Raw genomic sequence first — 12,327 nt, 5'->3', positions numbered from 1 at the left:
GGTGACCACTACGCCCGAACAAAGGGTGGGTCATCGCTGTGGCGAAATCCCTTTACTGATGCTCGTGTTCCCCTCTCACCACAATCTGTCAAAATTTAACTTGCCATTGAAGGGATTGGCAGCAGAACATAGCTTTATAAGGACTACGCCAAGCAGAAGTAAGGTTGCACATACAGGCTGATTCCGAGGCATGGCGTACACTACTATCACTCATCGCTTCCCTGAACAAAGAAGAAAGACGGCGACTATACGACAGAAAAAGGGGGCTATAATCTGTGACGAGATCTGCCCGTGAAGTGGAAACACTTAAACAACCAAGCTCAGCTGAAATTCTTCTCTTGTCATGTAAATGCACTTCACCATGAAACGTCTTGTTTCGTCATGGTAGCGTCCTGCAGATAAAAGACATAATAACCTGAACAGAACAAAGCTTCTAGTTAAACAGCACATGGAAACCCTATAACATATTAAATGGCCTGAAAAACAAGAAAAACAAGCCAACAAATTGGCTAAAATCACGATCAAGTTTTCTTTGAATATTACTTTGTCTTAACTAAGAACAAAAATTCTGGGTTACACTTTATTTAAAGGTGTATTTGTTACACTGTAATTAAACATACTGAGTAATATGAATTGACAACAAAGGGTTTGGTTTATGGGTTGCACTTTATTTTACCGTACGTGTACTTACATTGTACTGTAAGGGAACTATATGGGTTAAGGTTAGGTTTAGGTTCAGGGTTTGTACCTATTTATTACCCAGTTATTGTAACTACTATAATAAGTACATAGTATGTATGTACAAGGGGAACAGGACTGTAAAATGAAGTGCTACCAGTTAAGGTTAACCGCATGTAACTATGCATAGTTTAGACTTATTACTATAGTAACTACATGTTATAAGGACACTGTAAAATAAAGTGTTACCAAATTCTGCATAACATGCCACAATCAGGATTAACTGTTTCCAAGCCATTGACGGAATTTTCCGGCAATCCATGTTTTCACAGTTATATGGTAGGGGGCGCTATTACACATTTTCTGAAAGAGTATAATCTCCGGATCAAAACACAGGCGTAGAAGAAGCAGAGAGAAATTGATAAAAGCATTGATTATGCACGTTGTAATCATTGACAAAAACTATTTTTTTTTAAATCAAATTAAGTGGTGATTAAAAAAGTAAGAATTCTTTATGATATGTGGCATGTTCAGATATTCATATATCATAATACTCTGGGGGACATGAACATTTTGTGAAAATATGATAAAAAAAAGCTGGAGGGGAAAGAGTTAATATACAGTACCAATGAGATTTCACTGTGGGCGGAGCTATTCACTGTAACACCTGAGAACGCATTATGAGTATTTTACCACATCTAGCCCTTCACATTTTATCATTAAGATCAAAATACTGTTCAAAAAGAACTGTACACTGAAACCATGTTTCATACATTGTTCATAAGGTCGCATATCTACAAATCTCTCAATAGACCCTATACTTTGAATGATAGAACTATACTTTGTGTTATATCACCTTGGCATTACATTTCAGAAAACCAGTTAAAGCTGTTTGTAGCCGAGGGAGTGATGGCAAATTTGCTATCTTTCTCTTTTCTGACCACCATAATCAATCTCTTAATATTGTTTTCCTTTGCAGAAAGTCTTTGAACTTTAGAACTTTTTTGAATTTTTTGCTTTTGAAGCAAATGGGAATGCAGACCTTATATTTGTTGCAGTATCTATTCACCACAACTATGATGAGTTCTGCTTCTGAGAACCCTAGAAATGTGAAAAGTGTCCAATTGCATCACTTCTTTTGGTCTTTATTGAACAGGACAAACTAATGAGGAACACAATATGGGTTTGGACTGCTGTGAACAACAGCAAACTGTACAAAAACTGTTTAAACTATAGCTTACCACAAATGTTGGTGTAATGCGTAAGCACGACTTGCAAACATTTTCACCCTGAGCCTGATGAGACTATTAAGAACATCTTTTTTGTTTTAAAAATAAGATTATAGCATCAGTATTTTGCTAATGAATCACACACCAAACACGATGTTGAAAACCCACACAACTGAAAAAGATCTAATAGAAGATATTTGCCGCAGTGCGTCAGGCCTACACTGAATGAAGAAACAAAAGAACTGCTTTAGGCCTGTCTCCTGTTATTTTCCAACTCAGCGAAATCCTATTGTGCGAGTGAAAAAAGTTAAGTTAAAAGCTTAGCGTGGTATGTGAAAGCAACTGTCCAACAGTTGGCTAATACCAGTGAATACTTTTCACTGTATCCTCCCTGAACCCACAACCAAAGACTCTACAAGTTCTACAGAGCTCAAGTCACTTCTCATTTTTACAGTTATTGATCTAAAGGAAAGATTGGACTGTATAATTACTTTCCATATTGAAATATGAGCAATCATTATTAACTTTTATACCATTGTACTCTCCTTCACCTGCTAAATATCAAACATTTCACAAATACATAATTCAAATTTATATCTCACTTCTTTGAGTTGACAGAAGTTACAAAAAGTGTTTAATAGGAAAAGGACTTCAATAGTTTCTATTCAGTGGTCTGCTCGAATAAGTGAGCATGTTAACCCTTAAATATCTATGCTTGCAGATTGTTTTGAATGATAAAAAGAGAAAATACTGCATGTTTAATACATCTTAAATTGCTAAGCAAGGGAGTGTTCATGTTCTCCTTTAGCTTTATAAAAGTCACATAATGAGCTTGGCTACAGCTTTGACATAAAACGTTCCACCAAACAGAAACTTCACCCAAACCATTTGCAAAAAGTGGTTTTGATGTTTTTGTCAAAGAGCTCTTGCATCCCAAAAATACCCTGCCATCAAGATCGAGGCTGTAATTTGTCTTTACCGGGTGTGTCTTTGTCTTACTCAGTGAGGTTAAAAGGGAAACCATGCTACATTTGTCACATAAATCTGGCAAAATTAACAAAATGATTTAAAGATGGCAAACTCAGTACAATAACTCAGTAATACCTGACCAATTTTGTGATATTTTATACAGGATTTATTTGGAAAAATATTAAGGTGATTTTTTTTTTTTTTTCATGGGCAACAGTCATAAAAACAATTCCTGTAAGTTTTGACAGCGTGTTTAAATACATTTACATCAGAAAAGTCACATCGACCCGAAGTGCCTTATTTACAATAGACAAATTTGCAAAATGAAAAAGATTTTAAATTACATCAAACTTCACGCACACGAAAAAAGAAACCACAAACACATCGATCACAAATAACATTTAAATAAAAGAAATACAAGCTTTCCAAAAACAAATCAGTAACAAACATATTTGATGGCAGTGTTTTTCCTCAACTGATCTATGTAACGATCAGAGAACTTCCAGATACACACTGCAGTCAGTGCATATGCATACACAGTATTCGATTCAAATGTGTGTTAAATACATTAAAAATACAACCCATCATAGTGCAATGAGGTAAAACCGTCCCTACAGGAAGTGCAGCGAGTCCACTTGGCACGTTCCTGGGAAACAAACTTTGAGAGTCCGAGCCAGTATGGCCCAACGTCCTTTCCTGCAGTCACTGTGTTTACTTCAGTTGAGAACCAGCTCATTCTGAATATCACCTTCAACATAAGTTTCACAGCAGCAGTCACATGAAGGAAACCTTCCCTCTGGTTTGAGCAGCATTACTGGAGTAAAACCTCCTGTAGAACAAGATGAGCTACAGCTCCGTTGTGGCGTTACACCTGGAACAAGAAGAAATGGCATACATTTAGCGTTCAGAAATCTAGATTTGCAGACTAACGTATCAAGACTGCAAACAATAGAAAGCCTCTGGACTTACCTCGGTTGCAATAATACATTCATCCTTCTCCTCTGATAAAACAAAGACTGACTGGTACTTTGTGTCTTTGCACAAAGAATCTGTATGTTTCCTCTCTGAAGAATCACTGAAAATGAAAAGAATCAGCTTTAGTACTGCATAACAACACCTCGTCTAAAGTAACCAAAATCCACACACAACAATATTTACCTTTTTAAATGATTTCTGTGTTTCTCCTCTGAGTCGGACTCGAAATCCTCGCATTTTGTTGCTTCGCTCTTCTCAGAGTCCTCTCTACCCAAGTCCTCTGGCTTTAGCTCATGAACAAGATTGTAATCCACTAGAGAGTAACGAGATTTGAATCCGTTTTTTTCTCCGCCTGTGGCGTCGCTCTGAAAGTCCACTTTCTTGTTGATGTTCTTTACTTGCGTGGTTCCGATGACGCTTACGGACAAGTCCTTGTCTCGGCTGCAGTTGTTGGTCAGGTTGTTCATGGTCTCGATCTCACTATGGCTGTCGACTTGCTGGCTCCTCTGCTGCAGCTTAAGACGGATGTAGACGACCAAGATGGTGCCTCCGATCAGGACTAAAAGCACTAAAATAATCCCAGCACAAACCGCCGTCCAAGGAAAGGCTCCATCGTCCTCAGCGTAAGAATATCTTTTGTCGGCTTCCTCAACAACGGCTTGTCCCTGTGAGTTCTCCGGGAGCAAGAACTGACAGTTACGTCCTCCGTAACCCGGGATGCAAGCGCACACATAGCGTCCGTCCCTCTCGTGACAAGTGGCACCGTTCTGGCACGGGTTGTGGAGGCACTTGTTGACCGTGGAGGTGCAGTTCTTCCCGTTGTATCCAGGTGGGCAGGTGCAGGTGTAGTCGTTGAGTCCGTCTTGGCACGTGCCGCCGTTCTGACAGGGATAGGCGGCACACTCATCGATGTTGTCTTCACAGTGTGTTCCAGTGAAACCCTCAGGACACTGACAAAGATAGGAGTCCACAAGATCTAGACATTGGGCACCTGCAGAATAAGAGTAAGATAGAAGACATGAGACAACTGATTCAAACACTCCCTCTTCAGCATGTCAGGGATTTGAATGGGAGCAATCAATGTACCATTCGAGCAAGGGTTGGAGCTGCAGTGATCAATCTTCTTTTCACAGTTGAAACCAGCGTAGCTCGTCGGACACTGACAGAAGTATCCTCCATCAGGGTTGTCAGCGCAGCGTCCACCGTTGAAGCAAGGGCCGTCAGCGCAAGTCATGGCGCTCAGCTCGCAGTTTCTTCCGTAGAAACCAGGAGGACATGTGCAGCTGTAGGTGTTTTCAAGATCCTGTGAAATCCGAGGAACGATTGAGAAGAAGTTAGGACATTGAACAAAACTCAAGTCCTATACAACACATAAAACAGAGATCGAATTGACTCGCATATTTATTAAAACTCACAGTGCAACTTCCTCCATTTCTGCACGGGCTGCCAGAGCATTCGTTGACCTCAATCTCACAGCTGTCTCCGGTGAAGCCAGGTCTGCATGAGCAGGTGTAGCTTCCCTGGCCAGTGTTGGTGCAGGTGGCCCCATTCTGGCACGGTTTGTGATGTGTGCAGTAATTAAGATCTGCAACACAAAATAAAACATGCAGGTTAGTCTTCTCTGCTGCGTACAGAGTCAATGGACAACTCTAAACCAACAACTTGTTCAACTACTCAGTTTACGATGTCAAAAGGCTCACCTTGGTTACAGAAGAGGCCTCCCCAACCCTCTTGGCAGTTGCATTGCCATGGCTGTTGGCAGGTGCCATGCAAGCAGCCCGGATAGCGGATGCAGTCGTCACAGTACTTTCCATTAAATCCCACTCTGCATCTAAAAACACCACAGAGGACCAGTTAGTATGTTGTTAACTTCCACAGCAATGAAGGTTGAGTGTTAAAAATCTCCATCGCACTTACTTGCATTCACCGGGTTTGTCGCAATACCCATGGTCTTCGTCGCATCCCGGAAGACAGATTGCTATAAAGAGAAATATTTATTTATTATTACCAGTTCCTTTCTGACAGACTCCATTATTATTATTCTGGCACAGCTTTACCAAGCTGCTCACTCGTACTTTGTGAGTAACAACAACGACAAAAAAAAGTTCTCCTCACAACCATTGGAAGGACACTCTGGTTAACACAGTTGCACTCATACAAAAGCTTCCTAAACAAAAGCCCCTTTTTTCTCTAACTGTGGGTCAGAAGTCCCCTTTTTCACTCTGTTCATCCAACCCCCTCCCCATAATGTCCCAGAGTCGGCGCAGATAAGGGTGGACAGCTGGTGTACATGGTGCCAGTGCAGGACAGCTGCTCTATTGTCTACCTTCACTCTGCAGCTGCCCCCTTCCAACAATACCTCACCGCTCTGAGCCAATCAGCGCCCAGCGCTCTGCCAAGTAACCAATCAGGCGTTACATTTAATCTATGGCACGCGTGCCATTATTTGGCCAACGTCCCTCATTTGAATCACACAAACGCCTGTTGCTTGCTACCATAGCGACGAAGTTTGTTATTGTTGTTTTTCCTCGCGAAATACCAAAGCATGCATGCGCACTAAAAACTTTCAAAACACAGGTGCAAAATATAGTTTATACTTACGTTCTGTGCAGTAATGCCCTTTCCAACCGGAGTTGCAGATGATTTCTCCGCGCTCTCCGCAGGTAAAGTGGCCGAAAGTGTCGTCGCGGGGACGGCAGAAGACAGAGCAGCCCTCGCCGTAGTAATGCTCATCACAGACGAATCTGTACGAGTACTTCAGCTCTGTCCTCCCACCGACCTGTAGATCTTGGGACCATTCCTCGCCCACTGTCAGGTGCCTTTGGGTGGTCACGCGACTGATCAGACGTTCTGGGTTTTCTGTGGACGTTTTAAATTGTGCGTTAGCTCATTGCCACACAATGATGAATAAAAACGTAACTTCTTTTAAATGCATTTCGCGTTACCTGTCGACAGATCATCGTTGGCATCGGTGTGCAACGCTTCGATAATCAGCGAAAATGTTCCCTGAAACAGAAAATTACGTGTTAATATAAGTTGAAAGGTCAAGATTTGACTAGAAACGCATTCCTCCACACTTCCCTGCTGATTTACATATAACGGAAGATGTGAATGGCTTGAGGTGTGATCGCACTGGGGATTCGAGCTTCATTTTTCCGATTTCACACTTACTTACTGCAGTAAAATGAAAGGTTTCGGAATTTCACACTGAGCTGACAATTATATTTCAACCCAGGGGATGTGACTTTTCCCACCCGCTAAAGCGTCTAAATACCCACATCCTGAGTCATTATAAATCATTATGCTGTAATAAACCACATCAAAACGGACAAATGTAGGCTATCAAGATATACAGTAGCCTACAATGTAAAAAAAAAAAAATAACGCAAACTACTCACCGGCCATGTGAATCCAAAAGAGAACTGAATGGGATTGGTGAACGAGCTGTCAGGAAAGCTCTCGGGAACTTGGAAGGAGTTTGATCCGAGCACTGGGGTAACGGACCCACCGTAAGTGCACGGAGGATCTGGAGACACATTGGCTTGGTAATGTTTCAGGCAAATCCTAAAAAAGGTTTTGCATTCACACTGCTGAGCCTCTGGCGCGGATCCTTTGCAGCAGTTTGCGTTGCCTGTCACCCCTTTCTTGTTAAGAAACTCCTGCAACTTTAGCTCGAAAACCCCAGAACAAAACCCCTGAAAAGACATGCAAATAGAATCAATTACTAAAAGTTACCATCATAATGTGAGATCATTGCTCACTACAGTAAATCAGACGTTGACTTTAATTACCTGGCTTATCACGACACACAGCAAAGCCGCTATCATAAGTCGTCCCATGGTGGAGATGATCTGAACTGTGTTAAGCTTCCACGGGCCAGGCGATTGTACGAGACCGTGTCTCAATAAATCATTGAGGCTCGAAGTTCTCCACTCAGTGGGAGGCAGATGCTCTGTTGCGTTCACTTTATCTGCTCATGCAAGCCCATGAAAGTCTCCCTTGAAAAAAAAAAATCAAGCAATTAAATCCCAAATACGAATATAAAGTGGAAACCCCGATGCTCAAAAATGGGGACGAACAAATTCCCTCAGAAGGCGAATACTCCAAGTTGTCAAAAGTTTGCAGTCCACTTAGTTTAGGAAGCAGGGAGAAAAATGCAGAAAACCCAGGAACAGGGTTCTTCTTATCTTATTTTCCGTTTATACAATTGGCGTGGAAATGATCCAAACTTTCCTTCCGTGGACTCTTGTTTCCATGTGAGAGACTGACTGGATTGTGCGTGTTTAGTGTCCCAGTCCTCCTGCGGCCGGTTATATACAGGCAGAGACTGCTAGGGTAATGAGATGCAAATGAGCTACTCCCCAATCTGGCTCTGGTTGTCACAAAGGGACACTTTTCAATCCACACCATCCCCAACCCCCCCAAGAAAAGAAGAAAAAAAATCGGCAAATGGTCACTGAGCTGTAAAATGTGCAACTCTTTGCCACTGGGAGAGAGTTTGTGTGTGTGTGTGTGTGTGTGTGTGTGTGTGTGTGTGTGTGTGTGTGTGCGTGTGTGTGTGTGTGTGTGTGTGTGTGTGAGAGAGAGAGAGAGAGAGAGAGAGAGAGAGAGAGAGAGAGAGAGAGAGTAAAAAAAGAAAGAAATTTACATGCAGGAAAATAAGCAACCTTGAGAATCCTGTACATCCCACTCTGACCTAAAACCACAAATGACACCACACATTGCAGGAATGTCGCATTCCTGATAACGGGACAAATAAGTAGGCCTATAGCCTACAGCGGGGTTGTTCATTGCAATATGACTGAAAACTCTGTGGATCTGTGTATTGTCTTTTATTAGTCATTAAAACGTATAGGCTACAGGCTATATATTACATGTGTGCTAACATTTTCTATTTTATAATTAGTTCGTTAAAAGGTCATTGTAATGTTCATCACTGTAAAAAAAAAAAAAACATTTTCAGGATTTATCACAACTTTTTATCTTGTCCAATCAACTTAGATAATGTGGTTCAGATAACATAATATTTTGAGTTTCTACATCAATAAACTCACATTTTTTAAGGCAACCAGGTCACTTACTTTTTAAAGTTAACCCAAAAATAATTATTGCATATTTGAGCTAGTAAAAGGTTTGTTCTTGTAAAACATTATAATAACAACAGAATATCAACCCATGATTCTTTTCAATTTTAACTAAACTTTTTTATCATAGTTAACCTTGTGATAATTTTTACCATAAATGAAAGCAATAGGCTATATGCCCTATATTTGTTGCTTACAGCTAACCAATTTTTACCGTGGCATTTTACTTCCGTTCAGATGACAACATTTTTACAAGTCGAATTAGGGCCTTAGCTCCTCGCATAATCAGGTCATTCAAAGTGAACATGTTTATCAAACTTCTGCGCTTTTTTTAACAACACAACTTTCATTTCAGTGGTTTGAGTTTTGGTGACTCTATAAGTTCGAGTTTCCGTCTGGATTGTAAACGCTGAACTGGTGTGTGTCGTTCGCGTGGCTGTCATTAAGGCACTTTGTTATTGTGTGTGAGGGGAGAATAAGTTCTCTCTCTCTCTCTCTCTCTCTCTCTCTCTCTCTCTCTCTCTCTCTCTCTCTCTCTCTCTGTGCTCTCAGCTGTATGGTAATTCACACAGCACCTGCTCCCCTCACAATGAGAATGAGCTCCCCTCTCTACACGTCATCCCTCACAAAAGTACCTAGCAGCTTCTGTTGTTTTGGTGTTTTATCAATTATTTTGCGTTTAATTTGACGAGGAAGTTTCCAGTGCGTTTTTTAATCGTTCATATTGTTAAATGAATCGCGCTTGCCCTCTTTTCGCTCTGTCTCGTGAGCGTTTGTTTGTTTGTGTGTGTGTGTGTGTGTGTGTGTGTGTGTGTGTGTGTGAGAGAGAGAGAGAAAGAGGGTGGTCTTCATTAGTGCATTAATTAAAAGCGCTCGCGGTTTTCAAACCCAGTGGAATGCAGCAATACGTGCATCGGTGACACAGTTACGCGTTGTAGGGAGCCAGATAAGCAGAACTGATGAACGATGAAAATAATGCGTTTAGAAAATACTTCAGTCCTACTCTAAGCCTAGCATATAGTTTAATCGAACGCGTTTGCTCATGCGATAGGATGTCATCGCGCGACAGGTGTCATTGCATCACACTCCGGAGCGAGTTATTGAACCGCTGGCCGTAAATAAGAGCGGAACCGTGTCACCCAGCTATCATCACACTATTCTTTGCCCTGACGTTGCACACATTTCCCGATTAGCCCAGCAAAGCATCACTGAAAAGCATGCTGAAAACCCTCAGATTTATGCCCACTTCGCTTATTCTTTTCAAGCATAATTTATGCCACGCGATTCTGTCCTGGTTAAATCAAGCAGAAAGCTCCTTTCTCGCATTCCTCCTCTTTTCTGAAGGTGGACTATGGGGAGACTGTTTAACTTAAGTGTTTCTATAGGGGGCTGTTGTACTTTAACTCCTGCCCACCAGTAGCTGCGACAAACAAAGCCGGGACTCGAGCTCTGACTCTTCATCTTTCTTTGCGCTTTAATTTTCATTGATTCTGAATACAAGGGGAGCCCTCGGGGACTCTCTCTGAAGACGCGGACAGCCCCCTCCCCAAGCCAACCATCTGCTACCAACCAAATGGCGTTTTTTCACATCACAACTGCATGTCTCCACTGCCTCTCTGGACAGTGCGCGCGCACGCGGGCTTCCTCCGTATGAGACTGGAAGCATGTAAAGAAGCAGCAGATGAATGCCGCTGATGGGCCATATGGTTAGGGAAGCTGCTGGAAGTGGCCGTGGGAACGCAGGGTAACGGCTTGTGGGAGAGTGTCTGCGAATCGGCGCAGATCCGTCAAAAATTAAGTAGAGCGCAAATGTTTGATTTTTTCTCTCTCTCTGTCTCTGAATGAGACGGTGCAGTCCTATATTAAAGTGTTGTGGCATCAAGCACGTGAATACGTTTTAACCTTATTTTGTGTTCAGGAAAAGGACAATACAATATAGTGATAGTAGATTCCCCCATCGTGACGCAGCAAGGACTCGCGCTGATTAAAATAACAAAGGATGTGTCGCGTGCATGGCTCGGGTGGCGCGCTCATTATGAAAAAAACAAGAAGAAGAAACAATAAAACGCACTGTGAATCAACTGCATCCGGTCTAGGAAGTTACTTTTTCTTTTAATTACTTGAATCAAATTCTATTTTGAGAGAGAGAGAGAGAGAGAGAGAGAGAGAGAGAGAGAGAGAGAGAGAGAGAGAGAGAGAGAGAGAGAGAGAGAGAGAGAGGTGAATTCTTCAACAGGCTTGAGGACTGTCGCGTGCCGTCGTCCTTTAGGGAACATCTGCCCCTTTCCCTGGGGTGGTTTTGTTTCTGTGAGAAACTTTGGTTCAAAGAGGAAGAAAAATCAATAGTTCACCCGAAACAGAAAAACTTGTGCTTCTCAACATTGAATTCCTGCGTCTGCCAAATGTGAAAACACATCTGTTGTTTCTATTATATTATTAATAGCTTTAGTAGCTGAGAGTTGAGAGGAAGAAATATAAACATAAATACATAGTTTTATATTATGAATATCATTCTTGTTACGTTTTCCCTCATATCAGTTTGTGAAACTCATACAATACATGACAATACTGAATAGGTCCGCTGCCCTAATTTAGTGCTAAGTTTTATATAATGGGGGAAGATGCTTTTTCAAGATTACTTTTCAATTGTAACATATTTTAGATATAAGTTTAGCATGCATGTGCAGGATAATGTGTTATTATCTGAAATAAATGGGACACATTTGCTAATTTTGTTGTTAGCACAAAGTGTGACTGCCCCCCCCCCCCCATCCCATAAATGACTTTTGACATAATTATTATTCATATTTAAAAAAAAATTCAAAGTGTCAGTAATGTAAAATACTAAATTAACTTATTTAAAAATGTACTTTGACAATTTAGTTGATAATACTTAAAAACGCAATGACAGACAAAGCAGAATCCCTGATGTAAAAGAGACTCGTCTGAAAGGTAAAATGATTCTATGACTTATATACAGGCATATGAATATTTACTTATTTAATTGCCCATATTTTAATTGAAAAATATGTCATAAAAGTAACACTATAAATGCAAATTTTCACTTAGCCTATCTAAGTAGATTTTAATAAAAGTGAAGATGTCTTAAATGTACATCTATGGAAATACTGAATAATAACCCCATTAATTATTAAATTAAAAAATATTTACACTAGTAACAGCTTGCCACTTGAGGCCTTCTGTGACAATTCTCCACACATCTAAAAACATGAAGGTGTCCACAAATCCCTCATTAACAGACACATTAAAAACTTTGATATTCAACATAATACACTGTCATAGATCACTATTTTCCAGAGACACAACATTAGATCAATTGACCCCAAAACTGTTTCAGCTGTCTAAATCTCAAAAAAAAAAAAAAAAAAAAA

General features: G+C 40.8%; 1 protein-coding gene across 1 annotated transcript; it reads right to left on the bottom strand.

The window, feature by feature from the left end:
• Positions 1–3,023: 3,023 nt before the first annotated feature.
• Positions 3,024–8,132, bottom strand: dldh (dihydrolipoamide dehydrogenase). Its single transcript, XM_081350549.1, has 11 exons — positions 7,643–8,132; positions 7,250–7,546; positions 6,797–6,857; positions 6,453–6,710; positions 5,769–5,829; positions 5,552–5,682; positions 5,267–5,436; positions 4,938–5,154; positions 4,035–4,842; positions 3,846–3,951; positions 3,024–3,747 (listed from the first exon to the last, which is right to left on the bottom strand). The coding sequence occupies exons 1-11, from the start codon at positions 7,688–7,690 to the stop codon at positions 3,742–3,744; spliced, it is 2,163 nt and encodes a 720-aa protein (XP_081206675.1). The 5' UTR covers positions 7,691–8,132; the 3' UTR covers positions 3,024–3,741.
• Between the last annotated feature and the right edge of the window lie 4,195 nt (positions 8,133–12,327).

The sequence above is a fragment of the Scardinius erythrophthalmus genome (genome assembly GCF_964197995.2).
Source record: "Scardinius erythrophthalmus genome assembly, chromosome: 21".
NCBI classification, from domain to species: Eukaryota; Metazoa; Chordata; class Actinopteri; order Cypriniformes; family Leuciscidae; genus Scardinius; species Scardinius erythrophthalmus.
The sequence above is the reverse complement of the archived record's forward strand: the minus strand, read 5'-3'. Positions and strand labels throughout refer to the sequence as shown.